The 22,312-nt window shown below is 43.7% G+C and overlaps 1 protein-coding gene across 1 annotated transcript in view; it reads left to right on the top strand.

Annotated features, from left to right (window-relative positions):
- The window catches only part of LOC115119294 (platelet derived growth factor d), an 88,325-nt gene that overhangs the window by 29,064 nt on the left and 36,949 nt on the right, over positions 1 to 22,312 (top strand). The window contains exon 2 of the mRNA XM_065024273.1: positions 21,595 to 21,784. Within this exon, the coding sequence (XP_064880345.1) occupies positions 21,595 to 21,784 (190 nt within the window). The remainder of the gene's footprint in view (positions 1 to 21,594; positions 21,785 to 22,312) is intronic.

Genomic DNA, 22,312 nt, shown 5'->3' with positions numbered 1-22,312 from the left:
GTTTAATCGTTAATCTGCTATCCCCATAGTATGAAGGTTTAATCGTTAATCTGCTATCCCCATAGTATGAAGGTTTAATCATTAATCTGCTATCCCCATAGTATGAAGGTTTAATCGTTAATCTGCTATCCCCATAGTATGAAGGTTTAATCGTTAATCTGCTATCCCCATAGTATGAAGGTTTAATCGTTAATGTGCTATCCCCATAGTATGAAGGTTTAATCATTAATCTGCTATCCCCATAGTATGAAGGTTTAATCGTTAATCTGCTATCCCCATAGTATGAAGGTTTAATCGTTAATCTGCTATCCCCATAGTATGAAGGTTTAATCGTTAATCTGCTATCCCCATAGTATGAAGGTTTAATCGTTAATCTGCTATCCCCATAGTTTGAAGGTTTCATTATTTTATTGGGTTAGCTAGTCGAGAAAGAAATGGCCTATTCCAAACACACTATGGGACAGTTGTGGGATGATAAATCCCAAATTTATACAACCAAAAAACTTGTAAAAAGCAATGAGTCTGATGCACCAGATCAGAACGTTTAGTTTAAAATGTTGATATTATTTCTTCACATTATAAGTTCAGCAATGCGCACAAGGCAGTATCCCAGGCTAATTGCCAATGTTTGTCCCATAATGCAATTAGCGAGGACAAATGTCTCAAGCCCACCGCTTGCCAGCAGTTAAAATATCCTTTAGACATTTAGAAAGAGGGGAGATCTAATATGCAACATCTAGCATGGGTTGCTAATATGACTATGTTTGTGCCTTTTAGCTACTGGACAATGAAAGAAAGTTGATATAAAACAATTGCCTACACAGATATGGTCTGATGTTGTCCAGGCTACTTTAAAGCAAGGTAAGACATGCCTCATAATATGTAGTAAAACATTCAGGTTTCAAACAATGAAGTACGTTTTCTTAAAATGCATACTGCCTCCAGCTCATTGGGGCGGCAGGGTAGCCTAGTGGTTAGAGCGTTGGACTAGTTGCCTATGCTGTGTGAGGTGCTGATGAAGCCTGTCTATGCTGTATGAGGTGCTGATGAAGCCTGTCTATGCTGTGTGAGGTGCTGATGAAGCCTGCCTTCTGTTGCCTATGCTGTGTGAGGTGCTGATGAAGCCTGCCTTCTGTTGCCTATGCTGTGTGAGGTGCTGATGAAGCCTGCCTATGCTGTGTGATGTGCTGATGAAGCCTGCCTTCTGTTGCCTATGCTGTGTGATGTGCTGATGAAGCCTGCCTATGCTGTGTGAGGTGCTGATGAAGCCTGCCTTCTGTTGCCTATGCTGTGTGGTGCTGTTGAAGCCTGCCTTCTGTTGCCTATGCTGTGTGAGGCGCTGATGAAGCCTGCCTTCTGTTGTCTATGCTGTGTGAGGTGCTGATGAAGCCTGCCTTCTGTTGCCTATGCTGTGTGAGGTGCTGATGAAGCCTGCCTTCTGTTGCCTATACTGTGTGAGGTGCTGATGAAGCCTGCCTTCTGTTGCCTATGCTGTGTGAGGTGCTGATGAAGCTTGCCTTCTGTTGCCTATGCTGTGTGAGGTGCTGATGAAGCCTGTCTTCTGTTGCCTATGCTGTGTGAGGTGCTGATGAAGCCTGCCTTCTGTTGCCTATGCTGTGTGAGGTGCTGATGAAGCCTGCCTTCTGTTGCCTATGCTGTGTGAGGTGCTGATGAAGCCTGCCTTCTGTTGCCTATGCCTTGCTGTTTGAGATCATGTAGCAGCAGCTCTCACGCTGTCTGACAGATTTTCCACTCTATATCTGTATTCGTGTGATAAATCAGATACATAATGAATATACTGTACACGCGCCAGTTTAATTCCACTAAATGATGTCAATTAACCTATAAGCCGATAAGCAGGACCAGTCAAATGTAGTTCATCGACTGGTAGTTCCTTCAATGAAGAGGCTAAATGAATAGGCTAAATGAATAGGCTTAAAAGCATCTCCTGGACAATTGGCTGGTGCAATTTTATTTATTGTCTTTTCAATTTTTTTATCGGCCAAAAAACGCTATTAGTCCTGACGGCTAACAGAAACCCTGACACACACACACACACACACACACACACACACACACACACACACGGACTGCGTGACCTGCTGAGCTGGCTGGACTGTATTTTCTGAGGTGTATGTTGTTTTAGTGGAGAGTTGCCGCATGCATAATAACGTTTGGGCCTACTCCCCTGGGTGCTGAGTTTAGCATACACAGCTGAGACAGAATGAGACCTCTCTCTCGTACCATTCTCTTCCTGCCCTCCTCCCCTTCCTCCCTCCTGTCTTTCATCTTGCCATGCGTGTCGCTCACCAGTGTTGTTAAATATTCAAAACAGTGTGTCCGTGTGTGTTGGCATGTAATTGTTTTATCGTGTGAAAGCAACGAGATCTCCCTTTTTTTTAACAATTTGACTTCAGATTCTGACGTTTATCCACGTTTCAGACAGCATCTAATTGAGTTTTTTTGACACCCTAGGTTGCTCCTCCTGCTCTCCATCATTCGGAATGGTTAAGGGTTAAACTTTGGAATAGGGCATAAAAAAGTGTCTACCACTGGGATTGAATGCCCAACCGTCACCTCCATCCACAACACCCTCTGGTAATAGTGTTGCTCCTACTGGCCGGTTTTGATGGCATTTCCCAACATCCATTTTCAAGGTCAATCTTGAGTGATCTGGCTGATGAGAGCATCTAATGGCATTGTTCCACTCTGTTAATCAGAGGTCTGGCTGGGCTCTCCATTCAGTCGTGAAGGTGCTTACGCATCAGGGACCCCCAGCCAATGAGGGCACAGAGGATTGGTCCAGTAGAGCCAGAGCAGTAGGCTATGTTATGTGTATATCAGCGCCTTGTATTCACTCTAGAACTCAATGATTTTTTTCTAAAAGGTTAACAATCCCAGTTTAGTTGAAACATTCTGCTCTCCTTCACTGCATCCCTCCCCTGCACAATCACTTGCTTCTCTACTGCCATAGCAGCATATCTTACAGAGCAGAGACGTCATTTCTTTCTTTCTTTCTCCAGCTCTAAGCTAGTTTGTATTTAAACCATTTTTCCACATCTAATGCTGCCTATACTGGATCATGTGGTACTACTGATCATATAGTACTGCTTCTTATGGTAGAGGATGAAAGGGTTTAGTGTACTCACTACCCATACTGACAGACACCCAGAGCCATACTGACAGACACCCAGAGCCATACTGACAGACACCCAGAGTCATACTGACAGACACCCAGAGCCATACTGACAGACACCCAGAGCCATACTGACAGACACCCAGAGCCATACTGACAGACACCCAGAGCCATACTGACAGACACCCAGAGCCATACTGACAGACACCCAGAGCCATACTGACAGACACCCAGAGCCATACTGACAGACACCCAGAGCCATACTGACAGACACCCAGAGCCATACTGACAGACACCCAGAGCCATACTGACAGACACCCAGAGCCATACTGACAGACACCCAGAGCCATACTGACAGACACCCAGAGCCATACTGACACACACAGACGGTCATACTGACAGACATACACACAGTCAGTCATACTGACAGACATACAAACAGTCATACTGACAGCCAGACAGACAGAGCCATAATGACAGACGGACGGACAGACAGCCATACTGACAGACGGACAGAAAGCCATACTGACAGAAGGACAGACAGAGCCATACGGACAGAAAGCCATACTGACAGAAGGACAGACAGAGCCATACGGACAGAAAGCCATACTGACAGAAGGACAGACAGAGCCATACTGACAGACGGAAAGACAGACAGACGGACAGACAGGCAGAGCCATACAGACAGACGAACAGACAGAAAGACAGACAGACAGAGTCATACTGACAGACAGACGGACAGACAGACAGTCATACTGACAGACGGACAGACAGACATACAGAGTCATACTGACGGACAGACAGACAGAGCCATACAGACAGACAGACGGACAGAGCCATACAGACAGACAGACGGACAGAGCCATACAGACAGACAGACAGACAGACAGACAGAGCCATACAGACAGACAGACAGAGACAGAGCCATACTGACAGACAGACAGAGCCATACAGACAGACAGACAGACAGACAGACAGACAGACAGACAGACAGACAGACAGACAGACAGAGTCTGCCAGCCAGGCCAGAGTCAGCCAGACTTGGCCAGCCAGCTAGACAGACTTAGCCAGACAGACTTAACCAGAGTCAGCCAGACAGCCAGCCTTATTGACAGCGGGACAGCCAGAGCCAGCCAGCGAGAGAGCCAGAGCCAAAGAGAGAGCCAGAGTCAGACAGACTTAGAGCGAGAGGCAGATAGACTTAGAGCGAGAGGCAGACAGACTTAGAGCGAGAGGCAGACAGACTTAGAGCGAGAGGCAGACAGACTTAGAGCGAGAGGCAGACAGACTTAGAGCGAGAGGCAGACAGACTTAGAGCGAGAGGCAGACAGACTTAGAGCGAGAGGCAGACAGACAGAGCGAGAGGCAGACAGACTTAGAGCGAGAGGCAGACAGACTTAGGGAGAGAGAGAGACAGGGAAAGAGAGACAGGGAAAGAGAGACAGGGAGACAGACTGAGACACAGACTGACTGACTGACGGATGGAGTCATACTCGTCAATCTACAGTCAATTACACTATAATGACAAAGAAAAATAGTTTTTTTTTACATTTTTGCAATTAGAAAATATATATATACAATACTGAAATAACATTTGCATAAGTATTCAGACCATTTACTCAGTACTTTGTTGAAGCACCTTTGGCAGCATTTACAGCCTTGCGTCTTCTTGGGTATGACGCTACAAGCTTGGCACAGCTGTATTTGGGGAGTTTCTCCCATTCTTCTCTGCAGATCCTTTCAAGCTCTGTCAGGTTGGATGGGGAGCGTTGCTGGTCTCTCCAGAGATGTTCAAATCTGGGTTCTGCTTCACCATAGGGATTGTGCCCGGTTTCCTCCAGACATGACGCTTGGCATTCAGGCGAAAGAGTAAAATCTTGGTTTCATCAGAACAGAGAATCTTGTTTCTCATGGTCTGAGAGTCCTTTAGATGCCTTTTGGCAAACTTCAAGCGTGCTGTCATGTACCTTTTTTTGAGGAATGGTTTCCATCTGGCCACTCTACCTTAAAGGCCTGATTGGTGGACTGCTGCAGAGATGGTTGTCCTTCTGGAGGGTTCTCCCTTTCTCCACAGAGGACCTCTGGAGCTCTGTCAGAGTGAACACCGGCTTCTTGGTCACCTCCCTGACCAAGGCCCTTCTCCCCCAATTGCTCAGTTTGCTCGGGCGGCCAGCTCTAGGAATAGTCTTGGTGGTTCCAAACTTATTCCATTTAAGAATGATGGAGGCCACTGTGTTCTTGGGGACCTTCAATGCTGCGGAAATGTTTTACCCTGTACACACAAACCTGTCTCGGAGCTCTACAGACAATTCCTTCGATCTCATGGCTTGGTTTTTGCTCTGACATGCAATGTCAACTGTGGGACCTTATATAGACAGGTGTGTGTCTTTCCACATCATGTCCAATCAAATTAATTTACCACAGGTGGACTCTAAGTTGTAGAAACATGTCAAGGATGATCAATGGAAACAGGACGCACCTGAGCTCAATTTAGACTCTCATGGCAGATGGCCTGAATTAGGGATGCACCAATATGACATTTTTGGCCAATCCGATATCCAACATTTTCCTTGGCAAAAAAAATGATACTGATAACTGATATTTACAATTTTAGCAGCCTTTCAAGCATTCTAGTACAGATAAATAGTTAACACACACACACTGAACAAAAAGTTATTTTGTTGGCTTTTACGTATGTCCCCATTACCAGAAAGACATGATCAAAACCTATTGTTCACTTACTTGCTGTGCTGGTTCGTTGTTTATTTCTTCAGTCTCAACCAGGTATTCAATTCAATTTGTACATATTGCCAAAGCTTACTTTGGATATTTACAATATGAAAATAATGAGAATCAAAATTGTCAACGGGACGACAACAATAACCAAGGGTCAAAATAGCCATTCATTGGACAATAACAATAAACATACAGTAGAGTACATGTGTAGGTTGATTGGTCTGCCAGACACTGTCCCTCAACTTATAGCAGGCAGCAATGTAGTGCGCTGCCAACCCACCAGACATGTCAAGCAGTTTCAGCTCTGTCTGTCAGTCTCCTCCTTGGTGCGCACTGTCACTTTGTCCGTATCCATCTTTTCCAGCTATGTCTCTAACATTTCACGTAAACCCTGTTTTGCTTGTTCACAGCCTTCAGGACTTTTGCACGTTTTAACCCCACGGTCTGTGTGGGCAGTTTTGTTGAGCAGCCATTTCAAAGCCATGACAGAGGGGTATCACGTCTGCAGACGCAGTTGATGAGCTTCTTTCTCCAGTCAGTTGTTCAAATGAGGAGTGTGTTCATGTTTCCAGGTTTCAAACATGTTCTCAAATGCCATTGAAATAGCAGCAGTTGTATGAGAACCAGCACATTCTTGAGCATGCAATATGACGAAATACAGTACAAAATCCTCGTCTACCCACTTTGCTGTCAGACTCAGCATGCTCATGGGGCTGACATCGCTTTTCTAAATGTCAGTTGTGAAGCTAATAGCAGTTACTGTGTAACTCCGGTAGGGCAACATCTGAAAAATAGCGCCTACTTTGTAGTGTGTACCGGTGCTCGACTAGTCGGCGAAAGCCAACATCATCCTCGACCGAGAACGCTTGATTGTCAACGGCAATTCAATCCATTATTTTGTCATTAATGGTATTTGCCTTTGAGTTGCCTCGCTGAAATGTTCTTACTCTTTCAAATGACTGCTGGACTTGAACTTGTTTAGTTGTTGAAAGTGTAGCGCTTAGTATTTTTCTGCTTTTCTGTGTAACACTGTATTTTTCATGGTGTCATTAAATCATCTGCCTACGTTATCTGACTCACCAGCTGGATCCGCTCATGTAGCAACATTTGAATTTCTGTGTTTTACATTGGATAAAAGCACAGAGCTACAGAGAGACACAGAGCTACAAAATGGTATATCATACACTGTATTTGAGGAAACAATGGGAAAGTAATTCTGCTTTGAAAGTTGATAAACTTGTAAACTCACTTTTGAGAAAACCCTCTTTCAGTGTTTTGATACTACTATTGGAGAGCCCTTTGTCTACAACCATTCAGCATTGTTCACACCCTCTTAAGCCTTAATCCCACCCATTCAGCATTGATCACAGCCTCTTAAAGCTTTAACCCCACCCATTCAGCATTGATCACAGCCTCTTAAGCCTTAACCCCACCCATTCAGCATTGATCACGGCCTCTTAAGCCTTAGCCCCACCCATCTCATTAAGGGTTGATTCAACCGTTCTGTACTAACTTTCCAGCTACTTCCAGACATCTAATAGAGAGAGAACAGCTCACTGAACATTACTCGCCCTATTGCTCTAGCTGTGGTTTCTTGTTCAGAGCACACACTGGATGCTCTGGCCAATAAGTAGGGTTGTTCCGAATGCCCTGACCTCACAACTACAGTCAAGCACCCAAGCTAACTGGCAAACGTTGGCTAGCTACTTCCAGACACATAATGAGAGAACACCCCACTCGGATCATTTTACTCGCCCTAGCAGAGCTGGTTAGACAGTTTTCTTGTCATCCAGAGCGTTGGTGACTGTACCTGTGCTGCTGGCAACAATTGAGTTCCGCTTTGTTGCCGACGTTTACTGACAACGGACATATTCAGCGGGTGTTGAGCTTTCAAAAATGCTTCAGTTAGTCTGCGCTCTGGCACACTAAGACGAGAGTCTTTTGTTACGAAATGTAGCTAGATAGCTAGCTAGGTAATCAATGAATCCCAACACATGACATGATGTAACATTAGTTAGTTAGCGAGCCAGCCAGCTGACGTTTGCTAGATAGTTAACAGTACACTTTAAATTGAAATGAAAATACTTTGTCCAAATTAGAGTGGAGTCTTTTGTTAAAACATGTTTATTTTATTTTTTTTATTTCACCTTTATTTAACCAGGTAGGCAAGTTGAGAACAAGTTCTCATTTACAATTGCGACCTGTAGCTAGCTAGCTAAACAATGGACCATAATCACAACTGATGATGTTTCTACCTTGCATGAATCTGCAGGTAGCTAACCACCAGGTTCTATCGCTATAACTAAATCAAATGTGTCTGAGATACGAAGAATAAGATGATATACATAACATTAGCTAATGACCCAGCCAGCTAACGTTAGCTAGCTAACAGTACATTTGAAATGAAACCACTCTCTGTCAAAATAAGAAACGTGTATTATCTGAAAATCTTACCAGTTTACATCATGGTTGGACGCGTCTCCTGTCTGATGCCATGCATGGTTGCCTTAGGTTGATGATGTAATCCAGACTGGTGTTTTCTCCATCTGCTTAGCTATCATATTAGAATTCCACTGATTTCAAAACTCGGTTCTCCAGAAAGTGGAGAGCATACACATAACGTTAGCTAGTGAGCCAGCCAGCTAATGTTAGCTAGCTAACAGTACACTTTAACTTGATATTATGGTTATGCATTTTTACTACACAATTTAAAAAAATTAAAGCCACATCGACACGATTACCTAAACATACTGACCGGCTCATATAGGCAGATTCCTGCTATATGGTAGACCAATCCAAACGCATCTCTCGGCATGTCCAACCCGCTCATTCTCTCAGCCAATTATGGCTAGCAGGAAGGTTGCTTTCACTTTTTCTATGGCTAAACCAACTAGGCTTGTAATTTCACAATTGTATTTGTATCTACAGATGTCATACAAGTTTGATATTAAGGCACATGAAAGTTCACATGTTTGAGAAGGCATTTCTGCCAAAAAATGCATTTTGATAAAAAATATTTATAATTTTTCAGAAAAAATATAACTCTCCCGTGAAGCCGTGACATACGCCTAGTTTCCTGAAACGGGCCACATATCGGTATGCATGTCAGCTTTGATATTGGTTTTGCAGATCTGCGTTAAACTAGACATCTGGCCGATGCGGATGTTGCCATTTTTAGATAATATCCTCCGATTCCGACATGTTTACCGATGTGTCGTGCATCCCTATTCTGAATACTTATGCATATAAGGTATTTCTGTTTTTTGACATTTTTAATATAAATTAGCAAAAATGTCTAAACACTCTTAGCTTCTTCATTATTGGGTACTGTGTGTAGATTGAGGGGGAAATATATATTTAATCAATTTTAGAATAAGATTGTAACTTAACAAAATGTGGAAAAAGTCAATGGGTCTGAATACTTTCCGAATGCACTGTATATGTAAATGGTTACATTTGGGATTGAGTTGGATTGGCCACTCCATGCATCACTGCTCTCCTCCTCCTCTCCCTCTGCTGTGTGTTCTATTGACGCACTTACCTCCATACACACACAGACGCACGCACATCATATTCCTTGTTTCACATGGCGTAATTAACATCACTATGGATACAGGTACTACCACTCGTCAGGGAGAGAGACATGACGGAGGGCGTGTGAGAGAGAAATGATGGCGGGAGGGGGAGAGAAGTGTGTTTCTACAGTGGCTAGCGATCATGTGGGGTCGAGCAGATATTCAACACCTTTCCTCATTTGACACAACTCACTAACCCTGTGCCCCTGTATGGGTCACAATAACTACTTCCACTGAGTGAGAGCAGTAGAGAGATGGATTAATGTCCTCAGATTCAGTCACAGAGCATTAGGAGGACTATGTAGTCACAGAGCATTAGGAGGAATATAATCGCAGAGCATTAGGAGGAATATGTAGTCACAGAGCATTAGGAAGAATATAATCGCAGAGCATTAGGAGGACTATGTAGTCACAGAGCATTAGGAGGACTATGTAGTCACAGAGCACTAGGAGGACTAAGTAGCCACAGAGCACTAGGAGGACTATGTAGTCACAGAGCAATAGGGGGACTATGTAGTCAGAGCATTAGGACTATGTAGTCACAGAGCACTAGGAAGACTATGTGGTCACAGAGCACTAGGAGGACTATGTAGTCACAGAGCAATAGGGGGACTATGTAGTCAGAGCATTAGGACTATGTCGTCACAGAGCACTAGGAGGACTATGTAGTCACAGAGCATTAGGACTATGTAGGACTATGCAGTCACAGAGCATTAGGAGGACTATGTAGTCACAGAGCATTAGGAGGAATATGCAGTCACAGAGCATTAGGAGGACTATGTAGTCACAGAGCATTAGGAGGACTATGTAGTCACAGAGCATTAAGAGGAATATAATCGCAGAGCATTAGGAGGACTATGTAGTCACAGAGCATTAGGAGGACTATGTAGTCACAGAGCATTAAGACTATTTAGTCACAGAGCATTAGGAGGACTATGTAGTCGCAGAGCATTAGGACTATGTAGTCACAGAGCATTAGGACTATGTAGTCACAGAGCATTAGGACTATGTAGTCACAGAACATTAGGACTACGTAGGACTATGTAGTCACAGAGAATTAGAAGGACTATGTAGTCACAGAGCATTATGACTATGTAGTCACAGAGAATTAGAAGGACTATGTAGTCACAGAGGGTTAGGACTATGTAGTCACAGAGAATTAGAAGGACTATGTAGTCACAGAGCATTATGACTATGTAGTCACAGAGAATTAGAAGGACTATGTAGTCACAGAGGGTTAGGACTATGTAGTCACAGAGCATTAGGACTATGTAGTCACAGAGCATTAGGACTATGTAGTCACAGAGCATTAGGACTATGTAGTCACAGAGCATTAGGACTATGTAGTCACAGAGCATTAGGACTATGTTGTCACAGAGCATTAGGAGGACTATGTAGTCGCAGAGCATTCGGACTATGTAGCAACAGAGCATTAGGACTATGCAGTCACAGATAATTAGAAGGACTATGTAGTCACAGAGCATTAGGACTATGTAGTCACAGAGCATTAGGACTATGTAGTCACAGAGCATTAGGAGGAATATAATCGCAGAGCATTAGGAGGACTATGTAGTCAGAGAGCATTAGGAGGAATATGTAGTCACAGAGCACTAGGAGGACTATGTAGTCACAGCGCATTAGGAGGAATATAATCGCAGAGCATTAGGAGGACTATGTAGTCAGAGAGCATTAGGAGGAATATAATCGCACTAGGAGGACTATGTGGTCACAGAGCACTAGGAGGACAATGTCGTCACAGAGCACTAGGAGGACTATGTGGTCACAGAGCACTAGGAGGACTATGTAGTCACAGAGCACTAGGAGGGCTATGTGGTCACAGAGCACTAGGAGGACTATGTAGTCACAGAGCATTAAGAGGAATATAATCGCAGAGCATTAGGAGGACTATAATCGCAGAGCACTAGGAGGACTATGTAGTCACAGAGCACTAGGAGGACTATGTAGTCACAGAGCACTAGGAGGACTATGTAGTCACAGAGCACTAGGAGGACTATGTAGTCACAGAGCACTAGGAGGACTATGTAGTCACAGAGCACTAGGAGGACTATGTGGTCACAGAGCACTAGGAGGACTATGTAGTCACAGAGCACTATAGGGGGACTATGTAGTCAGAGCATTAGGACTATGTAGTCACAGAGCACTAGGAGGACTATGTATTCACAGAGCATTAGGACAATGTCGTCACAGAGCACTAGGAGGACTATGTAGTCACAGAGCATTAGGACTTTGTAGGACTATGCAGTCACAGAGCATTAGGACTATGTAGTCACAGAGCATTAGGACTATGTAGTCACAGAGCATTAGGAGGACTATGTAGTCACAGAGCATTAGGAGGACTATGTAGTCACAGAGCATTAAGAGGAATATAATCGCAGAGCATTAGGAGGACTATGTAGTCACAGAGCATTAGTCACAGAGCATTAGGACTATGTAGTCAAAGAGCATTAGGACTATGTTGTCACAGAGCATTAGGAGGACTATGTAGTCACAGAGCATTAGGACTATGTAGCAACAGAGCATTAGGACTATGCAGTCACAGATAATTAGAAGGACTATGAAGTCACAGAGCATTAGGACTATGTAGTCACAGAGCATTAGGACTATGTAGTCACAGAGCATTAGGAGGACTATGTAGGACTATGTAGTCACAGAGCATTAGGAGGAATATAATCGCAGAGCATTAGGAGAACTATGTAGTCAGAGAGCATTAGGAGGAATATAATCGCAGAGCACTCTATTAGGACTATGTAGTCACAGAGCATTAGGACTATGTAGGACTATGCAGTCACAGAGCATTAGGAGGACTATGTAGCCACAGAGCATTAAGACATGTAGTCACAGAGCATTAGGACTGTGCAGTCACAGAGAATTAGAAGGAATATGTAGTCACAGAGGGTTAGGACTGTGTAGTCACAGAGCATTAGGACTATGTAGTCACAGAGCATTAGGACTATGTAGTCACAGAGCATTATGACTATATAGTCATAGAGCATTAGGAGGACTATGTAGTCACAGAGCATTAGGAGGACTATGTAGTCACAGAGCATTATGACTATGTAGTCACAGAGAATTAGAAGGACTATGTAGTCACTGAGGGTTAGGACTATGTAGTCACAGAGCATTAGGACTATGTAGTCACAGAGCATTAGGACTATGTAGTCACAGAGCATTAGGACTATGTTGTCACAGAGCATTAGGAGGAATATGTAGCCGCAGAGCATTAGGACTATGTAGCAACAGAGCATTAGGACTATGCAGTCACAGATAATTGGAAGGACTATGTAGTCACAGAGCATTAGGACTCTGTAGTCACAGAGCATTAGGACTATGTAGTCACAGAGCATTAGGAGGACTATGTAGGACTATGTTGTCGCAGAGCATTAGGAGGGATATGTAGGACTATGTAGTCACAGAGCATTAGGAGGAATATGATCGCAGAGCACTAGGAGGACTATGTAGTCACAGCGCATTAGGAGGAATATAACCGCATAGCATTAGGAGGACTAAGTAGTCACAGAGCACTAGGAGGACTATGTAGCCACAGAGCACTAGGAGGACTATGTAGTCACAGAGCACTAGGAGGACTATGTGGTCACAGAGCACTAGGAGGACTATGTAGTCACAGAGCACTAGGGGGACTATGTAGTCAGAGCATTAGGACTATGTAGTCACAGAGCACTAGGAGGACTATGTATTCACAGAGCATTAGGACAATGTCGTCACAGAGCACTAGGAGGACTATGTAGTCACAGAGCATTAGGACTATGTAGGACTATGCAGTCACAGAGCATTAGGACTATGTAGGACTATGCAGTCACAGAGCATTAGGACTATGTAGGACTATGCAGTCACAGAGCATTAAGAGGAATATAATCGCAGAGCATTAGGAGGACTATGTAGTCACAGATCATTAAGAGGAATATAATCGCAGAGCATTAGGAGGACTATGTAGTCACAGAGCATTAGGAGGACTATGTAGTCACAGAGCATTAAGAGGAATATAATCGCAGAGCATTAGGAGGACTATGTAGTCACAGAGCATTAGGAGGACTATGTAGTCACAGAGCACTAGACTATGTAGCCACAGAGCATTAGGAGGACTATGTAGTCACAGAGCATTAGACTATGTAGTTACAGAGCATTAGGAGGAAAATAATCGCAGAGCATTAGAAGGACTATGTAGTCACAGAGCATTAGGACTATTTAGTCACAGAGCCTTAGGAGGACTATGTAGTCACAGAGAATTAGGACTATGCAGTCACAGATAATTAGAAGGACTATGAAGTCACAGAGCATTAGGACTATGTAGTCACAGAGCATTAGGACTATGTAGTCACAGAGCATTAGGACTATGTAGTCACAGAGCATTAGGACTATATAGTCACAGAGCATTAGGACTATGTAGTCACAGAGCATTAGGAGGACTATGTAGTCGCAGAGCATTAGGACTATGTAGCAACAGAGCATTAGGAGGTCACAGATATTAGTCAGGACATTAGTCACAGAGCATTAGGACTATGTAGTCACAGAGCATTAGGACTATGTAGTCACAGAGCATTAGGAGGACTATGTAGTCACATAGCATTAGGACTATGTAGTCACAGAGCATTAGGACTATGTAGTCACAGAGCATTAGGACTATGTAGTCACAGAGCATTAGGAGGACTATGTAGGACTATGTAGTCACAGAGCATTAGGAGGGATATGTAGGACTATGTAGTCAGAGCATTAGGAGGAATATAATCGCAGAGCATTAGGAGGACTATGTAGTCAGAGAGCATTAGGAGGAATATAATCGCAGAGCACTAGGAGGACTATGTAGTCACAGCGCATTAGGAGGACTATGTAGCCACAGAGCACTATGAGGACTATGTAGCCACAGAGCACTAGGAGGACTATGTAGTCACAGAGCATTAGGAGGACTATGTAGCCACAGAGCACTATGAGGACTATGTAGTCACAGAGCACTAGGAGGACTATGTAGTCACAGAGCACTAGGGGGACTATGTAGTCAGAGCATTAGGACTATGTAGTCACAGAGCACTAGGAGGACTATGTATTCACAGAGCATTAGGACAATTTCGTCACAGAGCACTAGGAGGACTATGTAGTCGCAGAGCATTAGGACTATGTAGGACTATGCAGTCACAGAGCATTAGGACTATGTAGTCACAGAGCATTAAGAGGAATATAATCACAGGGCATTAGGAGGACTATGTAGTCACAGAGCATTAGGAGGACTATGTAGTCACAGAACATTAGGACTATGTAGGACTATGTAGTCACAGAGCATTAGGAGGAAAATAATCGCAGAGCTTTAGAAGGACTATGTAGTCACAGAGCATTAGGACTATTTAGTCACAGAGCATTAGGAGGACTATGTAGTCGCAGAGCATTAGGACTATGTAGTCACAGATAATTAGAAGGACTATGTAGTCACAGAGGGTTAGGACTATGTAGTCACAGAGCATTAGGACTATGTAGTCACAGAGCATTAGGAGGACTATGTAGTCACAGAGCATTAGGACTATGTTGTCACAGAGCATTAGGAGGACTATGTAGGACTATGTAGTCACAGAGCATTGGGACTATGTAGTCATAGAGCATTAGGAGGACTATGTAGTCACAGATCATTAGGACTATAGTCACAGAGCATTAGGACTATGTAGTCACAGAGCATTAGGACTATGTAGTCACAGAGCATTAGGAGGACTATGTAGTCACATAGCATTAGGACTATGTAGTCACAGAGCATTAGGACTATGTAGTCACAGAGCATTAGGACTATGTAGTCACAGAGCATTAGGAGGACTATGTAGGACTATGTAGTCACAGAGCATTAGGACTATGTTGTCGCAGAGCATTAGGAGGGATATGTAGGACTATGTAGTCACAGACTATTAGGAGGAATATAATCGCAGAGCATTAGGAGGACTATGTAGTCAGAGAGCATTAGGAGGAATATAATCGCAGAGCACTAGGAGGACTATGTAGTCACAGAGCACTAGGAGGACTATGTAGCCACAGAGCACTAGGAGGACTATGTAGTCACAGAGCATTAGGAGGACTATGTAGCCACAGAGCACTATGAGGACTATGTAGTCACAGAGCACTAGGAGGACTATGTAGTCACAGAGCACTAGGGGGACTATGTAGTCAGAGCATTAGGACTATGTAGTCACAGAGCACTAGGAGGACTATGTATTCACAGAGCATTAGGACAATTTCGTCACAGAGCACTAGGAGGACTATGTAGTCGCAGAGCATTAGGACTATGTAGGACTATGCAGTCACAGAGCATTAGGACTATGTAGTCACAGAGCATTAAGAGGAATATAATCACAGGGCATTAGGAGGACTATGTAGTCACAGAGCATTAGGAGGACTATGTAGTCACAGAGCATTAGGACTATGTAGTCACAGAGCATTAGGAGGAAATGTAGTCACAGAGCATTAGAAGGACTATGTAGTCACAGAGCATTAGGACTATTTAGTCACAGAGCATTAGGAGGACTATGTAGTCACAGAGCATTAGGACTATGTAGTCACAGATAATTAGAAGGACTATGTAGTCACAGAGGTTAGGACTATGTAGTCACAGAGCATTAGGACTATGTAGTCACAGAGCATTAGGAGGACTATGTAGTCACAGAGCATTAGGACTATGTTGTCACAGAGCATTAGGAGGACTATGTAGGACTATGTCAGTCAGAGCATTAGGACTATGTAGTCACAGAGCATTAGGAGGACTATGTAGTCACAGAGCATTAGGACTATGTAGTCACAGAGCATTAGGACTATGTAGTCACAGAGCATTAGGACTATGTAGTCACAGAGCATTAGGAGGACTATGTAGGACTATGTAGTCATTAGGACTATGTTGTCAGAGCATTAGGAGGATATGTAGGACTATGTAGTCAGACTATTAGGAGGAATATAATCGCATTAGGAGGACTATGTAGTCACAGAGCATTAGGACTATGTAGTCAGAGCACTAGGAGGACTATGTAGCCACAGAGCACTAGGAGGACTATGTAGTCACAGAGCACTAGGAGGACTATGTAGTCACAGAGCATTAGGAGGACTATGTAGTCACAGAGCATTAGGAGGACTATGTAGTCACAGAGCATTAGGCACTAGGACTATGTAGTCACAGAGCATTAGGACTATGCAGTCACAGGACTATGTAGTCACAGAGCATTAGGAATATAATCACAGGGCATTAGGAGGACTATGTAGTCATTAGGAGGACTATGTAGAGCATTAGGACTATGTTGTCACAGAGCATTAGGAGGACTATGTAGTCATGCAGTCAGCATTAGGACTATGTAGTCATAGAGCATTAGGAGGACTATGTAGTCAGAATCATTAGGACTATGTAGTCACAGAGCATTAGGACTATGTAGTCACAGAGCATTAGGACTATGTAGTCACAGAGCATTAGGAGGACTATGTAGTCGCATAGCATTAGGAGGATATGTAGGACTATGTAGTCACAGAGCATTAGGACTATGTAGTCACAGAGCTATGTAGTCACAGGATTATGACTATGTTGTCACAGAGCATTAGGAGGACTATGTAGTCACAGAGCATTAGGACTATAGTCACAGAGCATTAGGACTATGTAGTCACAGAGCATTAGGACTATGTAGCCACAGAGCATTAGGAGGACTATGTAGTCACAGAACATTAGGACTATGTAGGACTATGTAGTCACAGAGCATTAGGAGGAAAATAATCGCAGAGCTTTAGAAGGACTATGTAGTCACAGAGCATTAGGACTATTTAGTCACAGAGCATTAGGAGGACTATGTAGTCGCAGAGCATTAGGACTATGTTGTCACAGAGCATTAGGAGGACTATGTAGGACTATGCAGTCACAGAGCATTAGGACTATGTAGTCATAGAGCATTAGGAGGACTATGTAGTCACAGATCATTAGGACTATAGTCACAGAGCATTAGGACTATGTAGTCACAGAGCATTAGGACTATGTAGTCACAGAGCATTAGGAGGACTATGTAGTCGCATAGCATTAGGAGGGATATGTAGGACTATGTAGTCACAGAGCATTAGGACTATGTAGTCACAGAGCATTAGGACTATGTAGTCACAGAGCATTATGACTATGTTGTCACAGAGCATTAGGAGGACTATGTAGTCACAGAGCATTAGGACTATGTAGTCATAGAGCATTAGGAGGACTATGTAGTCACAGATCATTAGGACTATAGTCACAGAGCATTAGGACTATGTAGTCACAGAGCATTAGGAGGACTATGTAGTCGCATAGCATTAGGAGGGATATGTAGGACTATGTAGTCGCATAGCATTAGGAGGGATATGTAGGACTATGTAGTCACAGAGCATTAGGACTATGTAGTCACAGAGCATTAGGACTATGTAGTCACAGAGCATTAGGACTATGTAGTCACAGAGCATTATGACTATGTAGTCACAGAGCATTAGGACTATGTAGTCACAGAGCATTATGACTATGTTGTCACAGAGCATTAGGACTATGTAGTCACAGAGCATTATGACTATGTTGTCACAGAGCATTAGGACTATGTAGTCACAGAGCATTATGACTATGTTGTCACAGAGCATTAGGACTATGTAGTCACAGAGCATTAGGACTATGTAGTCACAGAGCATTATGACTATGTAGTCACAGAGCATTAGGACTATGTAGTCACAGAGCATTAGGACTATGTAGTCACAGAGCATTAGGAGGACTATGTTGTCACAGAGCATTAGGACTATGTAGTCACAGAGCATTATGACTATGTTGTCACAGAGGACTATGTAGTCACAGAGCATTATGACTATGTTGTCACAGAGCATTAGGACTATGTAGTCACAGAGCATTATGACTATGTTGTCACAGAGATTAGGACTATGTAGTCACAGAGCATTAGGACTATGTCACAGAGCATTAGGACTATGTAGTCACAGAGCATTAGGACTATGTAGTCACAGAGCATTATGACTATGTAGTCACAGAGCATTATCTATGTAGTCAGACATTAGACTATGTAGTCACTAGAGCATTAGGACTATGTAGTCACAGAGCATTAGGACTATGTAGTCACAGAGCATTATGACTATGTTGTCACAGAGCATTATGACTATGTAGTCACAGAGCATTAGGACTATGTAGTCACAGAGCATTAGGACTATGTAGTCACAGAGCATTAGGACTATGTAGTCACATAGCATTAGGAGGGATATGTAGGACTATGTAGTCACAGAGCATTATGACTATGTTGTCAAGGACTATGTAGTCACAGAGCATTAGGACTATGTAGTCACAGAGCATTAGGGACTATGTAGTCACAGAGCATTAGGACTATGTAGTCACAGAGCATTAGGACTATGTAGTCACAGAGCATTAGGACTATGTAGTCACAGAGCATTAGGACTATGTAGTCACATAGCATTAGGAGGGATATGTAGGACTATGTAGTCACAGAGCATTATGACTATGTTGTCACAGAGCATTAGGACTATGTAGTCACAGAGCATTAGGACTATGTAGTCACAGAGCATTAGGACTATGTAGTCACAGAGCATTAGGACTATGTAGTCACAGAGCATTAGGACTATGTAGTCACAGAGCATTAGGACTATGTAGTCACAGAGCATTAGGACTATGTAGTCACAGAGCATTAGGACTATGTAGTCACAGAGCATTAGGACTATGTAGTCACAGAGCATTAGGACTATGTAGTCACAGAGCATTAGGGACTATGTAGTCACAGAGCATTAGGACTATGTAGTCACAGAGCATTAGGACTATGTAGTCACAGAGCATTAGGACTATGTAGTCACAGAGCATTAGGACTATGTAGTCACAGAGCATTAGGACTATGTAGTCACAGAGCATTAGGACTATGTAGTCACAGAGCATTAGGACTATGTTGTCACAGAGCATTAGGACTATGTAGTCACAGAGCATTATGACTATGTAGTCACAGAGCATTAGGACTATGTAGTCACAGAGCATTAGGAGGACTATGTAGTCGCATAGCATTAGGAGGACTATGTAGTCACAGAGCACTATGTAGTCACAGAGCATTAGGACTATGTAGTCACAGATTAGGACATGTATTAGAGGACTATGTAGTCACAGAGCATTAGGACTATGTAGTCACAGAGCATTAGGAGGACTATGTAGTCACAGAGCATTAGGAGGACTATAGTCACAGAGCATTAGGACTATGTAGTCACAGAGCATTAGGACTATGTAGTCACAGAGCACTAGGGAGGACTATGTAGTCACAGAGCATTAGGAGGGACTATGTAGGACTAGTAGCACTAGGAGGACTATGTAGTCACAGAGCATTAGGACTATGTAGTCACAGAGCATTAGGACTATGTAGTCACAGAGCATTAGGACTATGTAGTCACAGAGCATTAGGACTATGTAGTCACAGAGCATTAGGACTATGTAGTCACAGAGCATTAGGACTATGTAGTCACAGAGCATTAGGACTATGTAGTCACAGAGCATTAGGACTATGTAGTCACAGAGCATTAGGAGGGACTATGTAGTCACAGAGCATTAGGACTATGTAGTCACAGAGCATTAGGACTATGTAGTCACAGAGCATTAGAGACTATGTAGTCACAGAGCATTAGGACTATGTAGTCACAGAGCATTAGGACTATGTTGTCACAGAGCATTAGGACTATGTAGTCACAGAGCATTATGACTATGTAGTCACAGAGCATTATGACTATGTAGTCACAGAGCATTAGGACTATGTAGTCACAGAGCATTAGGACTATGTAGTCACAGAGCATTAGGACTATGATATGTAGGACTATGTAGTCACAGAGCATTAGGACTATGTAGTCACAGAGCATTAGGACTATGTAGTCACAGAGCATTAGGACTATGTAGTCACAGAGCATTAGGACTATGTAGTCACAGAGCATTAGGACTATGTAGTCACAGAGCATTAGGACTATGTTGTCACAGAGCATTAGGAGGACTATGTAGTCACAGAGCATTAGGACTATGTTGTCACAGAGCATTAGGACTATGTAGTCACAGAGCATTATGACTATGTAGTCACAGAGCATTAGGACTATGTAGTCACAGAGCATTAGGACTATGTAGTCACAGAGCATTAGGACTATAGTCACAGAGCATTAGGACTATGTAGTCACAGAGCATTAGGACTATAGTCACAGAGCATTAGGACTATGTAGTCACAGAGCATTAGGACTATAGTCACAGAGCATTAGGACTATGTAGTCACAGAGCATTAGGACTATAGTCACAGAGCATTAGGACTATGTAGTCACAGAGCATTAGGACTATAGTCACAGAGCATTAGGACTATGTAGTCACAGAGCATTAGGACTATGTAGGAATATAAACTGTATTTATTTGAACAGCTTAATTTACTGTTTTTTTACTGTCTCTCTTTCGCTGGCTCTCTGGCTCTGTCCCTGTCTCTCTCTCTTTCTCTCATTGTCTTTCTCTCTTTCTCTCTCTCTGTCTTGCTCGCTCTCTCTTCTTGCTCTCTCTCTTCTCGCTCTCTCTCTGTCTCGCTCTCTCTCTCTTCTCACTCTATCTCTCTGTCTCGCTCTCTGTCTCGCTCTCTCGCTCTGTTTCGCTCTCTCTCTCTATCTCGCTCTCTGTTTTGGCCTCGCTCTCTCCCTCGGTCTCGCTCCCTCGGTCTCTCTGTCTTGGTCTGTCTCTCTCGGTGTCTCTGTCTCTCTCTCGGTGTCTCTGTCTCTCTGTCGGTCTCTGTCTCTCTGTCGGTCTCTGTCTCTCTGTCAGTCTCTGTCGGTCTCTGTCGTTCTCTCTCTCGCTCGGTCTCTGTCAGTCTCTCTCTCGGTCTCTGTCTCTCTCTCTGTCTCGGTCTCGGTCTCTCTCTCGGTCTCTCTCTCGGTTTCGGTCTCTGTTTCTCTTGGTCTCTGTTTTTCTCTGTTTCTCTCTCGGTCTCTCTCTCGGTTTCGGTCTCTGTTTCTCTTGGTCTCGGTCTCTGTTTTTCTCTGTTTCTCTCTCGCTCTCTCTCTGACTCTGTAACACTGTGTAGGAAATCCCAGAGAGTAAACTCACTAACCTACACCAGTTATAACTGCTAACAGACAGCAATCACCTTACAGACTTGTTCCGGAAAGAAGAGGTCGTCACGGTAACGGCAACGGGAGGAGTCATTCAGAGCCCCCGCTTTCCTAACGCCTATCCCAGGAACCTGCAGTTGTCATGGAAACTACTGTCGCCCCACAACACCCGCATCACCCTGGAGTTTGACTCCCACTTTGCACTGGAGGAACCAGAGAACGAAGTCTGCAGGTGAGAGAGGGAGGAGAGGATAGAGAGGTGAAAGATTGAGGTGCCAGGGAGAGAGAAAGTTGGCTGAGTTTGTAACCGATGAAAAGGGAGATTTGAGTGAAGAGAGTAGGCTGGAAGAGAGTAGGCTGTCATCCCTCTGATGAGGGTATCAACATCTACAGAGACTAAAGAGAGGAGGGAAAGAGAGAGGGGGAGGGATGGATGAAGGTTGCCGTCTTTGCAGTAATGAAGAATATGTCCTTGAGGGTGAGAAGAGAGAATAGGCTTTTAATCCCCAAACCAAAGGCATTTGTCTTTGTAAGCAATTTAGACAAGAGAGAGGGGAAAGGAACGGAAAGCGAGAGGGGAGAGGAACAGAAAGCGAGATGGGAGAGGAACAGAAAGCGAGAGGGGAGAGGAACAGAAACAGAGGGAACAGAAAGAGAGGAGAGAGGAAAGCGAGGGGAGAGGAACAGAGCGAGAGGGAGAGAACAGGAGGAGAGGAACAGAAAGCGAGAGGGGAGAGGAACAGAAAGCGAGAGGGGAGAG

This window comes from Oncorhynchus nerka, linkage group LG11 (genome assembly GCF_034236695.1).
Source record: "Oncorhynchus nerka isolate Pitt River linkage group LG11, Oner_Uvic_2.0, whole genome shotgun sequence".
Classification (NCBI taxonomy): Eukaryota; Metazoa; Chordata; class Actinopteri; order Salmoniformes; family Salmonidae; genus Oncorhynchus; species Oncorhynchus nerka.
Note: the sequence above shows the minus strand (reverse complement) of the source record. Positions and strands in the feature narration are given on the sequence as shown.